The sequence below is a fragment of the Canis lupus genome, chromosome 1 (assembly GCF_048164855.1).
Source record: "Canis lupus baileyi chromosome 1, mCanLup2.hap1, whole genome shotgun sequence".
Taxonomy (NCBI): domain Eukaryota; kingdom Metazoa; phylum Chordata; class Mammalia; order Carnivora; family Canidae; genus Canis; species Canis lupus.
Window position 1 is genome coordinate 41,133,614 of NC_132838.1, and position 25,817 is coordinate 41,159,430.

The 25,817-nt window shown below is 50.5% G+C and overlaps 1 protein-coding gene across 1 annotated transcript; it reads right to left on the reverse strand.

Annotated features, from left to right (window-relative positions):
- Positions 1 to 25,745, reverse strand: ZC3H12D (zinc finger CCCH-type containing 12D). The gene is made up of 7 exons (XM_072775764.1): positions 25,524 to 25,745; positions 21,231 to 21,605; positions 10,835 to 10,974; positions 6,110 to 6,344; positions 4,068 to 4,174; positions 2,555 to 2,679; positions 1 to 2,482 (listed from the first exon to the last, which is right to left on the reverse strand). The coding sequence occupies exons 1-7, from the start codon at positions 25,682 to 25,684 to the stop codon at positions 2,021 to 2,023; spliced, it is 1,605 nt and encodes a 534-aa protein (XP_072631865.1). The 5' UTR covers positions 25,685 to 25,745; the 3' UTR covers positions 1 to 2,020.
- Positions 25,746 to 25,817: the final 72 nt, after the last annotated feature.

A 25,817-nucleotide genomic window follows, 5' to 3' on the forward strand; every position in this document is an offset into this window, starting at 1 on the left:
TGTGATCAAAGTGATTTATTTTTGGATCATGGTAACAGTTACGAAACCAGGAACATTTCATTCACCTGTCCATCCATGTTTTGTGTCATAAAGACATACCGAGACTTTGGAAAAAATTCCAAAGGGGATTACACTGAAATGTGCTGTCTCTTCACTTATTTTTGTGCTTGTCTCCATCACAGTGAACCAAATAAAATAGCTTTACAGCTTACTACAACTCAAACTTGTCCTCAAAGGAAGCAGTTTAAACATTTCCAACTGTACATCGGCAGTGCGACGATTCCACATCAGGAGACAGATCAGAGAGACCAAAGCAGCTCTAAATAAAACTTGTCTCGCCAAAAGAAAAGAAAACAAAAACAAAAACAGAAACACCATGAGGGAAATCCAGATTATCTAGAAAGAGTGGGTCCTCTTCAGGACTGATGTCCCAAAATAATAAGATACAACCGTGAGTGCAATGTCTTCTTTGAGAAAAAAGAGGTGAAGAACAGATCTGGCTGAAGCGGCTAAGGAGCTGGTTTTAAAAAGATGAAAGGGGTCACAGGGAGACACAACGTCCCCACATCTCCACTGGCAGCAGTTACGGTGAATTAGAGGGCTGGGAGCGGGCTGTCCCAGGGCTGCACCCTGGTCTGTGCCAACAATGCACAGTGACACAGAGAATTCCCCTTTGCACTCACCAGCCTGCAGGAAGCGTTTGGGGGTTGGGAGCTGGTTTCCCACTGGGACGTGCCTCACACTCTCCCCGATTGGCCCAGCCACCGAAGGCCATGATGAACAAAGGAGCCAAGACCTACACAGCTGGACTTGTAACCCGGAGGAAATGGTGGATGCCCGCTAGGGACGCCAGGGCCCCCTGAGGACGGAGGGTCCACACTCTGGAAGCACAGTCTCATTTCCTGCCAGCTGCAAATGGCTGGGTCCCTCCTCCCCAAAGCTGAAAGCAGGAGCTGGATGGAAGAAACAGCAGGGGTGGAAGGGAGCAATAAACCTCCTGAGAGGCTCCCCCCAGCTCTTCAGGGACCCACCTCGAGGCTTCTGGGTACAAGTCCTGACTGTGCCTTCACTGGGCCTTGGCTCATGTGTGAGGAATGGCTTAGAAAGTGCAGCCCGCAGAGGACCTGTGCTGGGGAATGCCCTGATGGACGGCTGAAAAACATGGGATGCTTAGCCTGAGTCAAGAAGCGTGTGTGTGTGTGTGTGTGTGTGTGTGTGTGTGTGTGTGTGTAGGGGTGAAGACCCCAGGGACCGACCCTCAGGACAACGGGCCCCTGCCCCACCTCCACAGACCAGCACCACCACACAATTTCAGAGTGACAAGCGGAGCCCACACATCAAGGCTGGAATTCTAGGTTTCCCTCATGAGGTAAGAAACAGCTCCTATGAAAACCTCCCGATGCCAAAACCTCCATCGGGCAACTCAGTACATGCTTCAAATGTGATCTGATGCAATGAAATTGAAGGCCATTTACCAGGATTTTTCAAACGTTTGCCGGTGACCCGCATTCAGTTTGCAGGGCTGGCCAGGGCACCCGGGGCACACCGGGGCACACCCACGGAGCTAGCACGCGGGAGTCTCCTACTTCGCTCGGTGGCGCGGAGTGGGCTCTGGGATTTCCTCTGCCACCCTTTCTGGCGTGACCCATTACACTGATCTTGTGACCCACTCGTGGATCCCAGTTGCGGCTTGCCAAACAGCCATGGAGTGTTCTGGACAAACCCTTGGGGCCGTCAGGGGCCGAGTGGTCTTCCAGACAGAAGAGACCACTCGGTCCATGGAAGGGGCCGGCCTTACTCTGCAGGACTGGAGCTGCAGCGGCAGGCCCCGCAGTGTCCGCGAGGGTCATCGGGTGCCACCACGGGCAGGCTGAGGCTGAGGAAGCTGGCCCCCGACCGTCTTTAAGGGAAAGGGGGTGCACAGTGCAGGGGCTGTGCCCCAGGTGCAGGCGTCCACCCGCCGCCGGCCCAAGTGGCCAGGCGAGGCTGCGACATCCCTGGCGGTGGCAAGGACGAGTTCTCAGGACTTCCCCACAGGCGCCCCCGACCTCTGGAATTTCTGGATGAGCAGGATGAGCCTGGCGACGTCGGAGAGCGCGGGGAACAGGGCCATGACGCTGTCCACCTGCTGCGGCGGGAAGAGGCCGCAGAGCGCCCTGCGCGCCCGCGCGCGCGCCTCCCCCGCGGGCCCCCCGGAGGCGCCGTCGCCCCAGCCGCCTTCCGCCCAGGCCGAGCGGCCCGCGAACCCGCCGGCCTCCGGAGGGAGGGCGCGCGCCTCGGCCGCCCGCCGGCGCTGGGGCGGCAGGTCGGCGTGCGCGGCCCCGGGGCAGCGCCCCCCGAGCGGCCGGGGCGCGGGGCCGGCGTCCGCGGGGGGCGCCGCGCCGAGCCCCGGGTCGCCGCCGAGGTTCAGCCGCGAGAAGCGGCCTCCGAGCGCCGCGGCGTCGGGCGCGGGCCGCGGGGGGGGCAGGCTGCGCGCGCCCGGCTCGGCCGCAGCGCCCCGGGGCCCGCCCCGCCCCGCCCCGCCCGCCGCGCGCGCGCCCCGCCGCCGCCCCGCCTCGCCGCCCGCGCCCCGCCCAGCCCGCGTCTGCGCGCGCAGCTCGTCGGCCACCGCCAGCGGCGCCGCGCGCGGCCTCTCGGGGTGGAAGAACTTGCACTTGACGCCGTAGGTGCACTTCTTGCCTGGAAGGGGCGGGGGGGGGGGGGGGGAGAGGGGTGAGACCTCGGGCGGGAGGGGCCGCGCGGGCCCGGCGCGACTGGGGCGGGACGAGGTGGGGAGAGGCGCCGGGCTGGGTGCGAGGGCGCGGCGCGCGCCTCCCCGGGCTGTGGGCTCCACCCCGCGAGCTGTTTCAGGCCGGTGCGTGGGCGACGTGGGGACCCGGCTGGGCCAGAAACTGAGACCAAACCTGTAGATCCGATGACCTTCGGCCCCCGCTTCCCCAGGGCCCCATCCTGGAGGATGGACCCGGAGCAGGTGCTCACGGCCCAGGACCGCACCTCCAGTTCTGCCTCAGTTTCCACCATTGGCCTCATCCCTTCTGCTGACCATTGCCCTCTCCCTACAAACTGCCCTGACAGAGGGGACCAAGTAATTTACCGCCCAAACCTGGACGCTCCTGAGAGTGAACGGGAGCAAGATGAGCCAACCTGAATGTGTACGTGTGGTCACCTTAATGCTAATAAGAAGTGACTTCGAATATCACCTAAGGTTCTTAGGGACGCCTGGGCGGCTGGGTGGTCGGTGGTCGGCGGTGGAGCATATGAGCATATGCCTTCGGGTGAGGGCGTGATCCCGGTGGGGGTGCGGGGCATCGAGTTCCCCAGCGGGCTCTCTGCAAGGAGCCTGCTTCTCCCTCAGCATATGTCTCTGCTTTTCTCTGTCTCGTGAATAAATAAATAAAATCTGTATAAAACTTCTGGAGCAGCCCGGGTGGCTCAGCGGTTTAGCGCCGCTTTCAGCCCAGGGTGTGATCTTGGAGACCCGGGATCGAGTCCCACGTGGGGTTGCCTGCATGGAGCCTGCTTCTCCCTCTGCCTCTGTGTGTGTGTCTCTCATGAATAAATAAATAAAATCCTTAAAAACAAAATAAAATAACTTCTATGGACACAGGAAAGAAGGCCTGGGGATGTTAAACAAATGACCCTGCCAAATCAAGTTAGTAGAAGAGCTGGCTAGGAGTGCTCTGGGATAAAGTCCTTCATTCTTGATGGATAGCACGGACCAAAGTCCATGACGGTATGGGGCGGGATGGTGGGGCAGGACTCGGACTCAAGGTGCCAAAGTGCCAGGTGACGGGACTGAGCTGGGAGACCACACAGCCTCCAGGCTTCCCGGGTACAGCTCCGCCCTGTGTGTGACCCCTGCATGTGGCCCTCACAGAAGCTCCCATGCGACAGTTCATCCTTATGATAACCCTGTCAGCAAGTGCTGGCCAGAGAGGTGAAATTAGCTCTCCAGGGTCACACAGCTAGTTAGGACTGGAGCCCAAGGCCAGCACTTCCGACTCTGCCTCGAGTGCTGCCCCGACCTGAGACCTGGACAGGGATCACGAGGCAGGGGTGCTACCCACCGTAGGGGCAGTGCTGCCAGGAGGGCTCTGGGGGCTTTGGCGTCCTGCTCAGGAAGTTGCTCAGGGTGGGTCCCCGGCGGCCCAAGGGGTCATCAGGAGGCATGAACCTGTAAACAAGCACAGGGGGCGATTGCAGGAAGCTCAGCACCGGCACCTGCGGGCAGCACCCGGCGTGGCCTGGGCCTGGGCTCCTGTGCCGGCTCTTTCTCCCACCCAGGGGCTCTGTAGCGTTTGCAGCAGTACAAGCCTTCCTTCTCGCTGAGCCCACGAGGGCCGAGCAGGGATCTCCGGAGAGCAGCCGAGGCCTCTGGGAGTTTCTCCAGCAGGGCCAGAATCACCTAGCTCAGCAAAGTGCAGGGTCCGGGCTTCGCACAAGTCCTGTTTGATCAGACACTCAGGTGGTTCAGGAATCTGCATTTTTAACAACTTTCCAGGTGATTTTTATCCACTAAAACTGAAACATAATTGCTCTAGGGCTCCCCTGGGACGCTTTCCCTTGGGACGCCTGGGTGGCTCAGTGGTTGACCATCTGCCTTTGGCTCAGGGTGTGATCCTGAGGTTCCAGGATCAAGGCCCACATGGGGCTCCCCATGGGGAGCCTGCTTCTCCCTCTGCCTGTATCTCTGCCTCTCTCTCTGTGTCTCTCATGAATAAATAAATAAAATCTTTTAAAATAAATAAATAAAAAGAAAAAATAAACTGCTTGCCCACTGTTCTCAACATCAGGTCTGAGACCTCCACAGGGCTACAGACAACCCTAGGCCTGTGGGCTCCCCTACTCAGATTCCATTTCTCCTGTGTTGCCCCGCAGCCCTGGATATGTACAGGTGGGGGATAAATATTAATCGAGCTTGAAATGCCAGCCAGTGAGCCAGTGAAGAAGCAGATCCCAGGTGTGGCGGGCACACGGAGCCTCAGTAGAGGCCCAGCACCTCCTCTTCAAACCCAGGGGGCTCTGGGGTTGGTCTCAGCTTCTGGGGCTGCCGGACCCCCGCCCAGTTCTTGAATACCACCTGCCCCCACTCTGCCCCTTCTGTCTCCCCAGCGTTAAGTCTCACCAGGAAAGGGAACGCATCCTGGGCGTGCCCACAGCTCAGAGGGGAAAACATGCCTTGGAAGGAATACTTCCCTCCTTTAGTGTCATCCGTTTTTTTTTCACATGAATACTTTTGTTCCCAGGAGGGACTTCTAGGCCATACAGAGGTTCCATGAGAGGAGTTGTAGATCCTAAATAGGGGGCCTGATTTTAATGGGTTGGTGTCCCTCTGAGAGTCAAGTGTCACACTGAGTCTCACGGTGCAGACCACGTAGAGGAGGCCAGCCCAGCGCTGGGCAATCCCCGTCCCGGGCAGCCTCTGTGGCTCAGATCCCAGCTACACAGCCAGCTTCTTGGAGTTGGGCCCCGACCAAGAATCTGGGGAGCCGCCCACTGCGGTTATTAGAGGTTCCCAAAGGCTTCACCTCCTGCTCTCTGCCGGGCCTTGGCCACGGCGAGCTGGGCCAAGAGGGCCCTATGGACATGCCCGGGGCACCAGGGCAGGCGTCCTCACCCACGGGCAGGCAGGCTCTGCCTTCTGGCAGCCAGGGGACCTTCTGGCAGGCCCTTAGCAGAGGCCAGTGCGTCAAAAGGACTTGGCTGGGGCCCCGGGCTGTGTCCAGACCAAAGGCAGCCATGATCTATCAGACTTCAGTGAAGAGCTTCTGGAACCCAGAATTGACAGATTTCTCTGGGCCTGAGCTGGATAGAGGGAACTGCTGGCTTTGATTATGTGGAAATGACCATAGGGGTTCCTGGGAGGTAGCTGCTTGCAAGCATCTGCCCTGGGGTTTAGGAAGGTGATATAGGGGCAACCATGTCCTGGCATGGCCTGAAAGTAACTGCTACCTCTTCTGGGGTACAATTCCCCCTAGCCTTTGGTGTCCTTTGCTTTGGCGTGGTGTGCCTATGACTGCAAGCCCCACTGGGCATACACTGGTTGGAGTGGCTTTTTCTGCCAGTCACCCCAGCTCCCTGCACCAGGACCCCACATGCCACCACATACCGATCGTTGACGAAGGAGAACATGAGCAGCCTCTGCTCGATGAACCACTTCCACTCGGGGTTCTCACTCTGAAGGTCACGGTAATTGTCGTTGGAGACGATGACACCGTCCTGCTCGTAGGCCACCTTCACAATGTAGCGGTCGTCGTAGCAGACCACCCGCTTGCCGTTGACCTTGCGGGACGGGGTGTAGACGAGCACCGCCTGCCTCTCCAGCTCCTCCAGCACGTGCTGCTCTGCGGGGCGCAGGGCAGGCAGGACACAGAATGTAGCGGCTTTAGGGGCGGGACCCCCACCCCTAAAGCCACTCTCAACGTCACCGAGCCCGGTCGGCAGCTCAGGGAGCCTCTCCAAGCCAACTCCCTCCTCCCCATCCATGGCCCAGCCTGGCAGGTGAGGAGCTCAAGAGGTCTTGAGAGGAATTTGCCAGCAGCCTGAGGTCAAGAGGACTCTTGGCTTCTGTCCCGCCAAGTCATGACAAGGGTCCTGAGAAGGGTCCTTAACAAGAGGAGTCACTTTAGAAGGCAGAGGGAAGCCATAGCTTCTATCCTTTCTCTAGTTACATGCCATAACACCCCTACCACAGGAGACCCAGAAGAGTCCTTCTGGAGAAAGACATTCATATTTAACTGGAATCCTGGCAATGCCTTAGAAGTTACTAGGAGACTTGCATCCACCTAGAAGGCTTCTGCTTAGGCCCATAGCTCAGAGCCACTGTTCTTCCTGCCCATGGTACTGAGACACCTTCAGGATAGAGCATACCATAACAGCTCTGAGGAACACAAGAATATAACCGGAAGAGTCTGGTATTAAGAATCTATAAGCTGGGTTCTGGTCTCAGCTGGTACCTCATCCCTCTCTGAGCATCAGATTTTGCATTTTACTATAAAATGAGGAGAGTAACTCCTCTTTCACATCCTCAGGGTCTATGAGGAGACTGGATGAGCTCGTGTGGGTGACAGCTCTTAGGCAGCCTGGCGAGGAGGTAAACATGTATCAGGTGCCTCAAGGTCTCTTAGAGGAACTAAAATCCACATCCCTGGAAAGTCCACTCTCTGACCTTAGTTTTGCCTTTGGAGGCATGCAAAAAAAAAAAAAAAAATCCCTTCTACGGGTAACAGTTACTCAGAACATGGAAGAGCATTAGCATATTCTTCACAAATTGTTTCTTCCTTCAAATCTACATCCTTTCCTATGTGACATGGTGTCCAGACTTCGACAAAGTACATAATGCATACAGGGCACAAAGGGTACATTTTAAAGCCACCTATGGAGTGATCCCTTAGAGAAATAGGGCGTGGCCACACTTCTGGAGTCCTCATTGTCCCCCCACTTTGCTGCTCCCCCTCAACCTAAGCCCAATTTTTAGAACTTTTGTGTTTATAATTCCCTTCGTCCCATTTTTAAAAATGCCTATGTATGCATCCCCCAAAAGGACTATTTTTTTCTATGCTTTGCTATTTATTTTCAGGTTTCACTTGGATGTCTTTACACGTTGACATATGTACAAGTAAGAGAAACAACCGTCAAGTGTTGAATTCTGGGGGCGCCTGGGTGGCTCAGTCGGTTAAGCTGTTAAGTGTCTGCCTTTGGCTCTGGTCATGACCTCAGGGTCCTGGGATCAAACCCTGCACTGGGCTCTCTGCTCAGCAGCGAGTCTGCTTCTCCCTCTCCCTCTGCCTGCTGCTCCCCCAACTTGTGCACTTGCTCTCTCTCAAATAAATAAATATTTTTTAAAAAGGTGTTGAATTCTGCTTCTGAGAAAGACCACAAGATTATAGTCTTAAAACTATAATGAGCAGGGTCCAATATGGTAACATTCTGCATATCATTATGACCTCTCTCTACAGTAGATATTTCTTATGCCATCTAACATTTGAGAGTTTAAAAACCATTATCCATTAATAGCAAAAATCGTTGTTTTATTCTTTCATGCCCTCTTTCCTTTTTTTTTTTTTTTAAGACCTTATTTTATGGGATCCCTGGGTGGCGCAGCGGTTTGGCGCCTGCCTTTGGCCCAGGGCGCGATCCTGGAGACTCGGGATCGAATCCCACGTCGGGCTCCCTGCGTGGAGCCTGCTTCTCCCTCTGCCTGTGTCTCTGCCTCTCTCTCTCTCTCTCTCTCTCTCTCTCTCTCTCTCTGTGTGGCTATCATAAATAAATAAAAATTTAAAAAAAACTCTTGTTAAAGATCTTATTTTATTTCAGAAACAGAGAGCAAGCAGGAGTGGGGGTGGGGCCAGCTGGAGAAGTAGATTCCCTTCCGCTGAGCAGGGAGGCCCGGTGGGGCTGGATCCGGGATCACCACCAGAGCCTCAGGCAGACACCCAACCACTGAGCCACCGAGGCACCCCTCATGCCTTATTTCTTTACTAGTCTTCTCAAGTGTTGTTTCCTATAAAAATTGATCTAAAAGAAGGTTAGGCTAATCAAAGTATTGCAATTTTTTTATTTTTTTGTTTTAGTTTTTTAACTTTATGTGGTTATTTATTGCAATTTTTTATTTAAAAAAATTTTTTTAATTTAAATTCCAGTCCTTGATGTCCATATTTTTAATGTGATTAGGACCCTCTAGACTTTACTCAAATGGAATTATATGTACGTATTCTTGTTCATGTGCTTTCTTCCTTTAACGTTTTCTTGGGGAGGTTTGGCCACATCCATATGTTCACTGCTGTCAGTTCTGCGTCTAAGTCTCTGGGGACAGATGTACAAGGATGGTTCTAGGGAGTACCCCCAAGAGTGATATTGCTGAGCTATAGGGCGAGGCACTTCCCAAGACAATGCTGAATTGTTTTCCAAAGTGGGTATATCAAGTTACTACCCAACACAGCAGTTTAGAAGACTTTGTCAATGCTTGGCATTTCCAGGTTTCTGAATTTTTGCCAATCTAGTGGGTGTACAGTGGCCTCTTATGTGGTTTTATTTTGCATTTCTTTGGATACTAATGAGATTGAGCATCTTTTCTTACGTTTATTGGCCATTTATGTTTTCTCTTCTGTGAAAGGCCTATTCATGCTTTAGTTCATCTTTCTGTTGGTCCTTTGTCTTTGTCTTATTAATTTGGAGAAGCTGTCTATCGATTCTGGACAGTACATCCTTCATCAGGAATGTGTGATGGATAGCCTCTCCCAGTTCAAGGCTTGTCTTTTCATTTTTTTGGTTCTGTGGTATCCACTAATGAACAGAAGCTTTTATTTTAATGCAGTCAAATTTATGAATCTTTCCCCTGAAGCTCTGCACTTGCTATGACTTGTTTAAAAACTCCTTCCCTACCCCAGAGTGATTTCTCTAGCCTCTACCTATACTGTATTTAAAGATTACACAACTATTAGAGAGCCACCATTCTCCATGTTCAGACAGTAAAGAATAATTTGGGGTAACCAGTTCGTGGTGGAGAACTGAGCACACGCATTTATCCCCACCTCTTTCCCACAATTCCATTGAAGTGGCAGTGAAGAGATACAAAATGGGGAGGGGGCCCATTATCATGGTATAATGAGCCACGGAAAAGCAGCAAACACAGGATAATAGCAATGAAACCAGGAGAGCAGCAAACCCAGGAAACCTTACTGACCCCGCAGTAGGTAGGGAGCCACACCCCAGAATGCATATAGAAGGCTGAAGCAGAGGGGGTACCATTCTCCCTGCAGAGACCCAGAGTGTTCAGGCCCGTGGAGAGGGAGTGGGGTGTGGGCAGAAGTCAGGGTGAGGGCTGCTCGTGGGGCAGGTGCATCCACCCTTTCCCTACCCTTATCACTATACAGAAAGTGAGATATAACTAGGAAGGAGGAGGTTCCCATGTGGCCTTTGGCCATCTAGAGTAAAACCATCATTGCTGTGGCATTGCAATGCACGTAGATAGGGCTGCCCAGCGGCCCGCCTGCTCCATGACCAAGTAAAATCTGCCAGTCAACACTGATGGTCAGCCCTGCCACTCCAGGAAAGATCCACATGCCAGGAGAGAAAACGCAAGGAAGTCACACAGATATGTATCTGACCAACCTGACTCTTTATTTTCAAATAAAAACTGGCAACCAAACAATCACTGGACTTGAGAAAACTTAACAGCACACACATACAGAGAGAGAGGTAGAGAGAACTGGCCCCAGAAAAAATAAAGAGGATTCACAGAACTAAGAGAACTTCTTAAAGTCTGCATTAGTATAGAAATAGGCAACAGATACTTCATCCCTAAGACAAGAGTATAATTTTATTCAAAAAAGAAAGGCAGAGAATCTGAAACAGAAGAAGCAGTAATTGGTAACCATTAAAAACACCACTAAAAACTTGTGGTTAAAAGGCTGAAAGAAGGGGGTGCCTGGGTGGGTCAGTCAGTTAAGCATCTGCCTCTGGCTCAGGTCATGATCCCAGGACCCTGGGAGTGAGCCCCAGGTCCAGCTCCTTGCTCAGTAGGGGGTCTGCTTCTCCCTCTTCCTCTGCATACAATTATTTTGGGGACTTAGTCATTCACACTAAAAGACAAAATAATTTGTTTATTCATCTATTTAACAACTATGTATGGAGTATCTACTATATGCCAAATATTATGCCAGGTGCCAGCACTATGGCAGTGACTATCTATAGTTGGTGCTTTCATACAGTCCAGTGAGAAAGACAGACATTATTACACAAATAGCTCAGTAGATACTTGACTGTAATTGTCAGGAGAACTACCAAGGAAAGGTGTATAGTACTGCTTGAGCATATGCCTCCTCCATCGTACCTCTAATAGGGGTGTCGGATCTTGGTGGGTCTTTCCTCCAGGATGGAACAAAAACCTTGATGTAGGTGTGTCCTCTGTCCCTGAACCAGTCCACAGCCAGCTGGATTCCCCGGCAAGAGAAGACTTCTTTGTTTCCATGGCTACAATGGGAATACAAAGAAATTTGTAGAGTCACAGAGAGAATTCCTGAAGAGTGATTTCCCCTGGGAATATCCTGAATCACAGTCTTATAATCAAAGGGAATCAGGAAAATCTGCATTTTAAAAATAGTTCATTCCTTGAAAAAAAAAATGTATCCTTTAACTGGCACCATATAGCTATTGATCATATACGTATAAAGAGGGTCTTGGGTTCCAAGGATTAATAGACAAGAACCCCTTTTCACCTGAAGCTAATAAGGATCAAGATAAGATGGAGGAGAGTAGTCATCTTCAGCCTAAGAGAGGGATGTAAATGTGTTATGAGGCTCCCCAAGTCCAAATAAGGAGGTCAATGTGCCCCACAAATTCTACTGAAGTGGTGATAGAGGTAGGAAAAAGAGAGCAGTGTGAGAGGAGGCCCAAAACCAGGTAAGGCCTTGCATGCCTTCTTGAAGACTTTTCTTTTCCTAAGAGGAATGAGAATTATAGAAGGATTTGAAGACTGGGGGTCTATGTGATGTGATGTGATATGATCCAGTGTATGTTTCCAAAAGCTCAATCTGGCAGCACAGAGGGATGATGGGAAGGGAGCAAAGTCCCAATTAAGAAACTGTCACAGTCATCAAAGCAAAACTGGATGGTGACTTGGACCTCCTGGGTGGTGGTGGGTAAGGGAGAAGGGTAGATGAACCTGAGAGGTACTCAGAAGGGAAAATCTCCAGAATGTGGTGACAGATGGGACACAGGGTAATAGAGAAGAAGGCATTGAGGAAGCTTCCAGATCTCTGGCTCTTGTAGCTAGTGGGCTCCTTATTGACATGGGGATTTCTGGAGGAGGACAGTGTTTGGAGGAAAGACCGCAAGTTTTGTCATGGATACACACGGAGTTGGAGGAGCCTCTGTGCCCTCTAGGAGGAAACACTAAGTACACAGCCTGGGTCTCGAAGAGAGTTCTGGGTGATCAGTGTAGGGCATCTGTGCTGACACAACAGCTGGAGCCACAGTGAAGAGAGAATTGCCCCACACCCTGGAGGGAGAGCGAGAGGCCTGGAAGATGCATCTGACGGCATTCTGGAACTCAATAGCTGGTCATGGAGAGGGTAGGACAATCTCACAGAAGACACAGAAAGGGTCTATGGGACCACTAGGAAGTAAACCCGAGGAGCACTGCATCGTGCAAGCCACAGGAAGGAAGCAGCCAGGGGTTGCTCGGAGGGATCCTTGAAGTCTGAAAACATCCCTCAGGCTGATCCGTGCGGGTGAGGTTTGTAAGAGAAAAATGGAAGGCTTTGGAAACATTAATCAATAGTACTGAAAGTCAGGCTTTGTGGAGATACATGAGAACTCTGAATTGCTTCGGCTCCAGTGAGGAATCAGGAACCGGGCCTTGTGTCTTACACTGGTAGTGTCTTCCAGTTTAGAGAAAATAGCCCTCTGGCCATTGAGGCCACCCTGGGAAGCTTATATGCAAACAGTAAGGAGAAAAAATATCAGAGTCTGTGGTGAAAGGAAGAGGAAGTGGACAGCAAGTCCCTCTGCCCCAGAGGAAGGCAAAAAAAGGAAGATGATAGAGGGAGAAAGAAGAGGTCTTTCACAGGGTCCTAACCCCCTCATCCCCCACCTGCTCTACCCCCTGAGCCAGAAGGGGAGGAGGAGGTGTAGAAACATCAGGATGGCTGTGAAGAGGAAGCCAAAGGCTTGTCTCCCAGCACAGCCTAGCAGGTCACAAGTCTCTGGGAGAAATCTTGGTTTTAGCAAGTGCAGCATCCTACAGGACTTCAGGACTGCCTTGGGGGGACATGACAGACTGGTGAGCTGGAAGCAACACCCCTGGATACCTTGCCACCAGGTCTGGTGGACTGATGAGGGCTGGGGATGGACAAATAGGCCCCTGTGAGGAGGGGAGCAGAACTTTAAGCCAGTATGGCATCCCAAAAGGCTAAAGGGGACCAAGACCCTTCAACACTGACCATTCTGGAAGCCAGACCAGGCCAGACCAGCCACTCTGTAGCAGAGCCCAGTGAGGTCCCAGACGCCCCTCTCCTAGCCAATGTCAGGTCCCAAAGCCCCCAGATGCCATTTGGGAGAAGAGTAGGGGAGGGAGAGGAAACATGAACCCCAAGTCATCCAGAAGGTAGAAGACACTGAGATATCACAAACTGGTAAGTTTAGGTTTGCCGCTCTCCACTACCTAAACAAGTAAGGAAGAGATTGTATTTATCCTAGAAAAGAAGGTCTAATTTCTGTGCACATTGAAGCAGGAATGTGAACTACTGATGACACCTCACCCCCCCAAACACCCCTGTCAGCTGCAATGAAGTCCATCAGTTCTCAAGTAAACGTATCACTACCACAATTCTTTTAAAATGATTTCTTGAGTGCTCTCTTTTTGGGGACTTCCTATCTGCTTCTGTGACTACACACCTTTGACAGGTATGTGGTTGGAGGAGGCACGTTCACAGTGATGAGGCTGAACCAAATCCCTCTGAAGAGGCAAAGGTTAGCAGAGCGATGCGTTCTGGTGATGATGGTCAGGACCCCAGCCTGCAGTGGCCCTGGCTGGAGTCATGTGGAGGGGAAGGGTTTGATAGTTCAGGAGTTCAGGAAGAGAAAAACTAAGGAAACTACTACCGTCAGCTTCATGCAGCAAATAACCGTCCCATGGCCTCTCTGACACAAGACTCCAAGATGGCAGACCCTTAGCCAAGAGTTTCAAAACAGTGATGAATACCATTAAGTTCAGGAGAAGATGGAACAAGCATAGATTTGCCCATAGCCTTTCTCCCTCCCTAAGATGTGTTCTCCCGTCCAGCTTTGACTCTAGGCAAGGGAAGTCAGGAGCTGACCCCTAGAATCACTAAGCTGGTGTCTCTGGAATGGAGGGTTTTCATTCAGGTCTATAGTTTTGCAGGACTGGATTCCCACACACCTCCACCTCGACCTCTCCTCCAAACCTTCAGGTCTCTTTTAAGATGTGAAGATTATTATTGTTCAATCCTTGCCACATTTCTTTTTACCAACCTCAAAACCCCATTATGGGTGCCCTATTCCTGACCACAGAAAGCCCTGGGCCATAGCAGGATTGAAGCCACAAGCAGGGACCACTTTCTCACCACATGGGGGTCTCTCTCTAGAAGCCCGCAGAGCTCCTTGTCAGGTAAGAAAGCACCCATGGCCAGCCTCGGACCCCACTGCTTCCCCACACAGATGGAAATGCAGAAGCACCTGGTCATTTGTGCATCCCTCCACTCACTCAACATCGATTTATAAACATCTTCAATGAGGATCTGTGCTGGGTTCTTAGAGACCTGTGAACAAGATAGACCTCATTCCTGCTTCTTGGAGCTCATTTTTAATATTTGTAGAGTGTCCTGTGTACCAGGCCACTTTGCACTTTGCATTTCAATCATTACAGTGAGCCCCCGAGGAAGTGACCTTCATCCCATGGCACCCTTGAGGAAACTAAAGCAAAGAAATGTGCCCATTCCCTAACCTAGTGGCAGATCTCAGAGCCTGGTCTCTTGGGTTGCAAACTCCTCCTCCCTCCATCTCTTATTCCATTTATTCCTGCCTCTCCCAGTCTCTGTCCCTGAGATCAAGACAGCAATTCCTTTGGAGCATAAGTCACCTGCTGTTACAAGGTTTGAGTTTGGAGAGGGACCTTAGCGCTTATTAACATCACTGTGAACCAGCTCATCAGACTGCAAGCTGAGAGCCAGGCCCTAGGAAATGGAGACAGATGAGGTAGGTTTTGAATGAAGGGAGGGTGGTAAGGGGAAGTGGGCTGGTGGCTGAGGCAAACTCTGTCAGGACAATTAGGCCTGGGGCAGCCACAGTTTGCACAGCCATGGACTATTCCCCAGGAGGTCCTACAGAAGTTAGACACTCACAGCACAGTCTCCTGAAGCGCAAAGTGGTGGCTGTGGGGTGGGAGGAAAGGAAAAGAGAAGTGGTGGTCCCTTCAGAGTATGAGATGGAAAGACGCACCACTCTTTCCACGCTGTTTCTTATTTGGGGTTAAATTGCACATACTCAGAACCTGAGGTTTATAGCCCTTTCACCAAAAGATCTCTCCCCAGCTCAGGTCAGGGGGGGAAGAGAGAGGGGACACCTACATCTTATAGAAGGATAAACAGGTGCAGACCTAGGTAGGAGCCCAAAGCCGGCATCAGTCAAAGTCAACTCAGGAGCTCAGAAGCAGGATTGACCCCCCAGTCCAGGAGCACATCCTCTACTAGTGACCCACTGACAGGGGGCTGATAAATCTCCCCTTGCAGACCTGAGGTCTCGTCACTGAAGATTTGTGACTCCAGAATAAGCCAGATTCTGCTGAGGTTTCTAAGAGTTTAAAAATGTAAATGACAACTCAAACAAAAAGCCCTGCGTGCCCTAAAATGAGGGCACATTTAAATGAAACCCTTGTCCGGGGCAGCAAGAGGATGTGAAATTATCAGGTGGTTTCTCCCCCAAGCTGAAGTCTTTCAACTCACACTTTTCCTAAACTTGCCTACAGAATGTACAACCCAGCAGGCACTTGAAAGTTTGCCAGACAAGCAAAGCTGGTGGTAGTTGGCATGTGAGAATCGGGGCTTCCCCCAACACCGTGATGCAGCTCTTAACACATCTTCCGTGAAAGTCACCCTCTTGTTCAAGCCCGCTGGACACTATCCTTAGGGACAAGTGCAAAGTACCTGAGTGCTGAGCTCAAACCTCCTGTCTCACGTACATCCACATGTGCGTGCTTGCATGAACACACCACACCCTGCGAAGTCAGGGACTGTGCCTGGAATCAGTGTATATGCTGCTGGTCCACCAGAGCCACCTTTCAATGCACATGTGATGGCCTCAGCAGGCTGACAGCAGCAGGAGAGGCATCCTGGGCATTGATCTTACAGAGAGCACTTGGCCCCTGGTTGGGGAGTGGGGGTCGCGGCACGTCCTGTCTGCAACAGGCAAGTCGTGGCTCATCCTGCTAGGGAAGGCTCTGGTCCACACTGGCAGCCTCTGGCCCCAGAATAAAAATTCATGGGGTCAGTCTCCTACCCTGGACAGTTTTGAAGGCTGGACTGGGGAAAGCTAAAGATGCATGGTGCTGGAGCAAGTGCAGGGCTGTGGAAAGAGCTCTGAAAGCAGAGCTGGCACTTTCTGCTCTGTGACCTTGGGCAACTTACCTACTCTCTCTGAACCTCTGCAGAAGAAGAGAAATTATTTTATAAGAAAAGTGCATTGATTCGTTTCATGCATGCATAAAATAATCACCTTGAATCCTAGAATGTCACAGATGAAAAAGCCATGTAAGATTATTATTTTTATTATTTAGCCCAACCTCTTCACTGTATAAACAGGGCTCAAAAATATCAGGTGGGGACATCTGGATGGCTCAGTAGTTGAGCGTCTGCCTTTAGCTCAGGTCATGATCCCGGAGTCCTGGGATCGAGTCCTGCATCGGGCTCCCCACAGGGAGCCTGCTTCTCCCTCTGCCTCTCTCTCTGTGTCTCTCATGAATTAAATTTATAAATAAATAAGTCAGTCAGTCAGGTGACTCACTCAGGTCACACAGCTGAAAGGCTAGGTCCGTACAGTCCAATATATAGGCACTCACCACATGTGGCTATTTACATTTAAATTTAAATTAATTCAAAGAAATAAAATTTAAAATTCAGCTCCTTGGTCACAATAGCCACATTCCAAGTGCTTAGCAACCCCATGTGTCAAGTGAGCATCGTAATGGACTGTGCGGGTATAGAACCTTCCATCCTTAACGGGAGTTTTATTGGGCAGCTCTCGGCTAGAGGTCAGGTTTCAGATCTTTAGACTCCTAAAGGCTCCTTGAGGCAGCAAGGACATGTGTTCCAATCTGACTTTTTGGTCCTTCCCCACTGCCAGGATATAGCATCAATGCACAGAAATCAGTTGCATTTCTATACACTAACAATGAGATAGAAGAGAGATAAATTAAGGAATTGATTCCATTTACAATTGCACCCAAAACCATAAGATACCTAGGAATAAACCTAACCAAAGAGGCAAAGTTTCTATACTTAGAAAACTATAGAACACTCATGAAAGAAATTGAGGAAGACACAAAGAAATGAAAAAATGTTCCATGCTCATAGATTAGAAGAACAAATATTGTTAAAATGTCTATGCTACCTAGAGTAAGATATCCATTCATTGCAATCTCTATCAAAATACCATCAACTTATTTCATAAAGTTGGAACAAATAATCCTAAAATTTGTATGGAACCAGAAAAGACCCCAAATAGCCAAAGGAATGTTGAAAAAGAAAATCAGGGATCCCTAGGTGGCGCAGCGGTTTGGCGCCTGCCTTTGGCCCAGGGCGTGATCCTGGAGACCCAGGATCGAATCCCACATCAGGCTCCCGGTGCATGGGGCCTGCTTCTCCCTCTGCCTATGTCTCTGCCTCTCTCTCTCTCTGTGACTATCATAAAAAATAAAAAAAAAAAATAAAGGTACTATAATAAGAATGAGAATAAAATGAATTAATACTGATATGTTAAAAAAAAAGTTAATAAAACATTTAAAAAAAAAAAAAGAAAATCAAAACTGGTGGCATCACAATTCTGGACTCCAAGCTCTATTATAAAGCTGTAATTTTCAAGACAGTACTGACACAGAGGCAGACACATAACAATGGAACAGAGTAGAGAACCCAGAAATGGACCCTCAACTCTGTGGTCAACTAATCTTCAACAAAGCAGGAAAGAAGATATAATGGAAAAAGACAGTCTCTTCAACAATTGGTGTTGAGAAAATTAGCCACATGCAGAAGAATGAAACTGGGCCATACCTTCACACCATACACAAAAACAGATTCATAATGGATGAAAGACTCAAATGTTAAATAGAAATCCATCAAAACCCTAGAGGAGAATGCAGGAAGCAACTTTTGTGACCTCAGCCACAGTAACTTCTTACTAGATGGGATCCCTGGGTGGCGCAGCGGTTTGGCGCCTGCCTTTGGCCCAGGGCGCGATCCTGGAGACCCAGGATCGAATCCCACGTCAGGCTCCCGGTGCATGGAGCCTGCTTCTCCCTCTGCCTGTGTCTCTGCCTCTCTCTCTCTCTCTGTGTGACTATCATAAATAAATAAAATTTAAAAAAAAAAAAAAAAAACTTCTTACTAGATGTGTTTCCAAAGGCAAGAGATGAACTATTAAGACTCCATCAGATAAAAAGCTTTTGCACAGCAAAGGAAACAGTCGACAAAACCAAAGACAATGGACAGAATGGGAGTAGATGTTTGCTAATGACATATCAGATAAAGGGCGAGTATACAAAATCTAGGAAAACAGTGTGGAGGTTCCTCAAAAAGTTGAAAATAGAGCTACCCTATGACCCAGCAATTGCACTACTAAGTATTTACCCCAAAGATACAAATGTAGTGATCTGAAGGGGCACCTGCACCCCAATGTTTATAGCAGCCATGTCCACAATAGCCAAACTGTGGAAAGAGCCCAGATGTTCATCGACAGATGAATGGATAGAGAAGATGTGAGATATATACATATATAGATACACACACACAATGGAATATTACTTAGCCATCAAAAAATGAAGTCTTGCCATTTGCAAAGACATGGATGGAACTAGAGGGTGCTCAGCGAAATAAGTCAATCAGAGAAAGACAATTATCATATGATCTCAATAATATGTGGAATTTAAGAAACAAAACAGAGGATCATAGGGGAAGGGAGGAAAAAATAAAACAAGAGGAAATCAGAGAGGGGGACAAACCGTAAGAGACTCTTAATCATAGGAAACAAACAGGGCTGCTGGAAGGGGGGGTGGAGGGGATGGGGAGTAAGGAGGGCATGTGGTGTGATGAGCACTGGGTGTTATATAAGACTCATGAATCACTGAGCTCTACCTCTGAAACCAATAATACATTATACACTAATTAATTGAATTTGAACAAAAAAAATGCAATTTAGAAAAGGGGGGGGGAGTCCTTTCTCACTTCTCCCAAGGCCAGATAGCATATGAAGCAGTATCCTCTTGAAAAACAGAGAATGGCAAAGTCCGTGATAATACAAAACCTCAGGAAAGGAAAATTTTCAGAAACCACATTTCTGAGGTTAACTGAGTTTTGAGGTCAACAGATAATAACTAGACACCATATTGGGTTTCAAACTACTTGGTGCCTCTGAAGGGTGAGCCCCGCACCAAAATCTATCCTTTGTAACTGGGACCTGGATGAGCCCGAGGGTCACGGGTCCTATGGAAATGCTGGCTGGGGGACACAGTAGGCATTATTGCAGGCAAAGGAGTGGGAGATGGGGCAGGATCTCAGACCCTGGCCATCTCCTGGACTTGCTCTGAGCAAATCAAGTCCCACCCACCAGGCAGTGGTCATGTAATGGGCCTCTTTTTCCTAAGCAAGGACGCAGGGGGCAGGGGAAAGGGATGGGATGGGCATGTGCATATAGACAGGTGTGTGCGTGCACATATATGTACACAGACACATGCATTCTTGCTGACTGAGTTGATTTTTAGGCATTAGTGTTCTGACACATTCATGATAAGCCTGAGGGATGGCTTATCGTGGCTTCCATTTGTCACCCCCACAGATTGAACTCACGTGAAGGGAGTACACTGATGACAACTGTGGGAGGTGGGGGTGGGAATATATGGGTTTACCTGGGACACATCATGATCACACACAAGGAGAAGATGCAATTTAAGTCTGAGTTCCAAGCAGCAACAGAGAGGTTTCCATCAACCGAAAATCTCCACCACCACCCTATCAAGACAATTTCTAAAGACTCTCTGGTCCCCAAGAGAGCACGCTCACACTTTCCTGTAGCATCTGTCTTCGTCTGTCCAGCCCACAGCCATTCTTTGGATCTGGAATCACAGAGCTGGGACAATGTTAGGGCTGGAAAGGTTTTCAATTTAAGCAATACCCTTTTATCTTTAAAGCCTCATTTATATGGATGAAGGAGAGGTCCTGATCACACAGAGGATCCTCCCTCACAATCCCCAGACTTTCCAGGACACTGAGAACCATAAAAGTTCTTAAAAATCCTTTCAACTCCCCCTGATATCTCGAATCAAGCAGGATTTCATAGGCTGGCCTGTCTGGCGCCTACCTGGGATCATGCGTGTGGACGTTACAGCGATGCCAGGACCAGCCCAGGGTGACCCGGCAGGCTAAAACTTGAACAAACACTCTCGGGACACAACAAGCAGGGCACAAAGGGACAGCGCCTAGGACTGGGCCATGCTGGAAGAAATATTTCAAAGCTCTGTCCTATAGTGCTAAGTCCAAAGCGAGCCCAAATTCCCCAGGGAAAGCCACTGGACCTGTCAGCCAAAGGATGGGCACCGTCTTGACACATTCAGCACTGCAGGTGACACTTTTCCCAATTCCCATCAGTGGCTCAGCTTTTGAAAGGAAAAGTCGTCTATTTCCAGCTATGAGTGACCAGTTTCCTATGGATCTGCCCTCTGCCCGCCCGTAACCAAGGCAAGTAGTACAAAACTACACCTGCTTGAAGACAGCCTCCCGCTGCCCGGCGTGGCGTGTGGCTGGGGCTGGGACAGCGTCCCTAAGCTGACTTCAGCCACACCGGGAACGACAACGGGGCAGGGCATCAGGCGCTCGTCGCTGACACACACACAGATGCCAATACGCAAATACTGACAATGCGTGTCTGCAGATCAGAGGCCACAGGCACACGTCCCCAGCCGGCTAGGGAACCACACCTCCACCAGCCACCCCCAGAGCAGCAGCCCCCAGAAGAGGGCTTCTTCCCGTTCAGGCACAGTTTCCCATCTGATCCTCGTTACCTCGAGAGAAGTAGCAGAGCTCTCTACTAACCTGTAGATCCTTGAGATGCTACAGCTGGTTAGAGAGACTCTAGAAGCCACCATCAGCAAGGCCCTGCGCTAGGCTCCTCCCCAGTTACCTACTGCCTTCCTCAGAAGAGAGCCTCCCTCTGGGCTCCTGTGATAGCACCTCCCACCCGCTGAACGCTAACTCTGTCAGGCACCGTCCTAGGCATTTTGTGCAGCTCCATTGCTTACAGCTACCTTCTAGGGAGCTTTTATATCAACATTACAGATGGAAAAAGTGAGGCTCAGAGAGGTTAAGTGACTTAAGGCCACACAGCTACCAAGGGGATGGAACAGAGATTCAAAGGCCCATCCATTAGCCCCCAAACTCTCCGGATGAAACCACTGCAAAGGGGGACAGTTTCCCACCCCGAGGCTACAGGATGAAGAAAAGTACCTCATTGCCACGTTGCTGCCGTCGATCACTATGGGTCGCAAGGAACCGGCTGGGCCTCCGCAGTCGTCTTCCAGCTCTGCCGCCAGCCCACGCTGGGCAGAGTGCAGGGTGGCACAGGAGCCCCTGGGAACGAGCAGGGGCGCAGCGCTGCCCTCCTGGGCCCCGGGGCGACTGCCGGTCTGGATCAGCTCCTGCAGCACATCATTGACCAGGGCGCCCTCACCCAGTTTGCCCAGCACCCTGACCACGTCCTCCCGGCTGTAGCCCAGCTTCTGGAAGAACTCCATCTTGCTTGAGCGCTCCATGCTGTGCCAGCTGGGCGCCTGGCGAAGGTCGGGCCCCCGTTTCCTTCTGGCAGAGCCACGCTGGCATAAGCTAAAGAGAAAAATCTTCCATCAGGTGTTTTCTGAGCAGCCTGGCCTGGAGGCTGTCGGGTTACTGAGGGCGAGGGCAAATTATGCATGCTCCCTCCCCGCCTTATCTGTCAGGAAATCATGTTGCCTGGTCCCCTTGGGGATTTTCAGTTGCTCAGTGTGGTTGGGGAGCCACAGATGCAATCGTGCTGCTTTTACTACTGCGCTTTCCGAGGCCTTCACCCCACACATGTGCCCCTGCAGGGATCCACTGGCCAGAGGTGCCGAGGCCAGCCGAGCAGGTCACCCAGCACTTGGAACATTTGCACAAAGGCAGAGAAATGTATCTGAGGCTCTGTCACGGGCTGAATCGTGCCTCCACCCCCCAGATTCATACATAGAAGCCCTATCTCCCAGGACCTCAGAATGTGACTGCATTTGTACGATAGGGTCTTTGTTTAAAGAGTTGATTACGTTAAAATGAGGTCATTAGGACAATCCCTGGTCCAATATGACTAGTGTCCTTATAAGAAGAGATTTGGGGGGTGCCCGGATGGCTCAGCCAGTTAAACATCCAGCTCTCGGATCCAGTTCAGGTCACGATCTCAGGGTCCTGAGATTGAGCCCCACGTTGGAGTCCACACTCAGTGGGGAGCCTGCCTCCCCCTCTCTCTCCCTCTACCCCTCCCCCCACTTGTACACTCTTACGTGCTCTGAAATAAATCTTTAAAAAAAGAATCATGAAATTATATTTACTGTGGAAAAAAAATGAAACAACGCCCAAGTATAAAGAATAAAAAGATGTAATGTCTCTTCGTACAAACCCCAAATCCCACTTGCCTCTCCTGCTATTTGTATCCTTCTAGTGCTCTTCCTACCTCTTGACTTGTGTAGCCAACAGATACGCACATATATTGTCTTAGCGGGATTGTTTTTAGGATAAATAGTATCATACTGTATGATTGTTCAGCAACTTGCTTTTCTTATTAAAAATGCATTTGGGAGGCACACCTGGGTGGCTCAGCGGTTGAGCGTCTACCTTGGGCTCAGGTTGTGATCCTGGAGTCCCAGGATCGAGTCCCACATGGGGTTCCCCGCATGGAGCCTGCTTCTCCCTCCGCCCGTGTCTCTGCCTGTCTCTCTCTCTCCATGTCTCTCATGAATAAATAAATAAATCTTTTTTAAAAAATGCATTTGGGAAATTTTCCCATGCCATTTATCTGTTCCGCTGCCCGCTTCATCCCCGGCATCCAGAGCAGTGCCCGGCCCAGCTGAATCTCTATGCGGACTTGTTGAGTGAACAGTGGCGTGGGAGCAGGCGCCTGAGGACGGAAGTGCAGCTTGCCTTCCACTGCTCCCTGTTACAGATCAGGCTCGAGGGACACTCGCGCACACCCAGCTCGTCGCCCGCCCTCCTCCCAGTAGGACAAGTGTCTGTCTCCCCTCCCTAGTCTCCTGCTGGCATCCTCTGCAGCACCCACATCTTCCACCAGGCTCTCAGCGGGGCCCCGTTCTCTGCAGGGCCAGCCCCCCGAGGCTGGAACCCCAACAGGACCAACCATGGCTGGCTCTGGCAGGAGAAAGGATTTCACAGCCAGTCTCCCGGACAGAGCGGCCCTGCTGCTGTCTCCCCTTGTCCCCCCGCTCCACCTCGGCTCAGTGACTGCCCCCAAGCCCACCTGTGACCTCCTCAAACCCAACAGCAGCGTCACACACCTTGCCTCATACAACCTCTCTGCTGCTTTGCACACTGGGGACCACACCCTCACTTGTCATATTTTTTTTTCACTTGTCATATTTTAAATAAAAGAGTTTTGGACTACTTCCTCTTGGAACTTTCCTCCCCGGGGTTATACAGCTTGGCCTGAGTCTTCTAGGTCTTTCCAGCTCTTTCCTCAGTCTCTGCTCATGTACTGGGGAGGGGGTCCGCCCAGGCCACCTGCTCTGCCCCTCATGCCCTCCCGCTGCCCCCACACCAGGGAGCCTACAGACTGCGCTTGGGGCCCAGACCTGGCTGAGCACCAGGCACCCGCGGTTATAAATCTGTGTGGTAAATGGCCTGCGTGCTATTTGAATGAAGTGCTGTGGGGACTTGGAATGCTGCCATCGGCCAAATATTAGAGGACATGTCCTGTGATATCGCGACAGCGCCAAGGCAGGAGCCTGTATGCAAACCCAACTGTCTTCTGTTAAAACCACACATTAGAGATTTGCAAAATATAAATCGGTGCCAGTCAAATTTTCTGGTTTGGGAAAATAAAATTATTGTTCGGAAAAATACATCATTTGTATTAATATAATAATGTTTATTATTGTTTAAGGTAAAGGAATATTTTTCACCTCTTAATTTTAGTTTCTAATAAGGTACATTGTGGGCAGCCTGGGTGGCTCAGCAGTTTAGCGCCTGCCTTTGGCCCGGGGCGCGATCCTGGAGTCCTGGGATCGAGTCCCGCGTCGGGCTCCCTGCATGGAGCCTGCTTCTCTCTCTGCCTCTGTCTCTGCCTCTCTCTCTGTGTGTGTCTCTCTCATGAATAAATAAACAAAATCTTTAAAAAAATATAAAGTACATTGTAATGGATGGACATAACCCCATATAAACGAAAGCTCTTTGGCATCCTTAATAGCTATTAAAAGTGAAAAAGAGTTCTGAAACCAAAAGTTGCTTCTTAAATCCAGAGCTTTCCAGTAGGTATTTCCAAGAAGATGGTTCCATGTAGGTGACACATAGACATGTCACCCAGGGCCCCAGGACAGACGTGCAGGGTCTTTCCCTCCTTCAACCTGGACTCTCTCACATCGAGCTGCCCACCTGCCCTACCCACACCTTCTTCATTCATCCCATACCCAACTCCCTGCCACAGCATCCTATGGGCCGTCCTCCGCCACCGCATCTGGCCCAGCGCCCATTTACAGCCAGCAGTACATTTCTAAAACAAGTCTGACCATGGCAATCCCTTCCTTAGGGGTATCCTCAGACCCCGTGGTGACTACAAGAAAGACACCAAAATCCTGAGCAGCCTGCTGAGCCATCACCATGGAGTGCTGACCCTGGTCTACCTCCCCTCCCACCATTGACCTACCTGGCCCTTTCTTTTGAGCCTTGCTGAATCTCTCCCTGCTCCCAAGCATTCCAGAAGGTTCTCATCACTATGCTTCTGTTTATGCTTTCCTCTCCACCTGGAATGCTCTTTTTGGTTTGGCAAACTTCAAGATCCAGCTCAAACACCACTCAGACTGGTCAGCCCCGACCAGAAGGAATGGCATGGTCCTCTATCTACCAGGCACTGCTCACAGCTCTGTTAGAACATGTTGATCTGTCCTTTATCTGTATCTCAAGAAACTGTGGGCTGCGTTCCTATTTGCCCCAGCATCACCAGCACCTGGCACAGTGCTAGTATATTGGGAAGTTCAATATAGTTTACTTCACCTGATGTCCAAAGCTGAAAATAATCTTCCCTCCTCACGTATTTTTTTCTTGGCTCCCCATTTCATTGAATGGCGTCCCCCAGATCCCAAGAAAAAAAATCTCAAGATCACCTCTCACTCTTCCCTTTCCCTCCCTTCTACATCCAACTGGACAATTTCCCATACTACTTCCTGGACATTTCCCATAAGCACCCCCTCTCCTTTACACTCATAGTTCATTCATTCATGTAATAAACACTTCCTGATCACCTACTAGGCACCAGGCACTGTCCATAAAAACTAATATATAGTCCAATTTCAATCTATTCACAACCAATCTGTGGGGAGGTGAGGGATCCTCACTGACTCCCACCCACCACAACACTAATCTAGCTAGTCCACGGACAAAGATTTCTGTCCTTCCATCCTGTACAGAGTAAATGTCACAACTCTTGAGCATGAGAGTCAAACCCTCTCCACCAGGCCTGGCCCACTCTCCAGTCCCCTTGGCCATGTTCTTCTAATCCAGCTTCACCTCCTGCTCCTTGACCAGTGACCAGTCCTTCTTCTCAGGACGGTGGCTCTCTCAGTCTGGGGTCCAGCTTTGATCCAGTCTCCATGGAGGAAGAGGACATTCACCCAGCCCGGCAGGCCAGCCTCACACCAGGGGTTGCTCACTGTTCCTGAAAGACCCATGTGCTCTCGGGAGACCTGCGGACCTTCATTCAGGCTCTTCCTTCCTCTGCCTGGAGGCCTGCCCCTTCCTGCCCCAGGCCTGAACCCACTGTCACCCTGTCCTTCCCAGTCCTGCTGGTCTAGATACACCCCC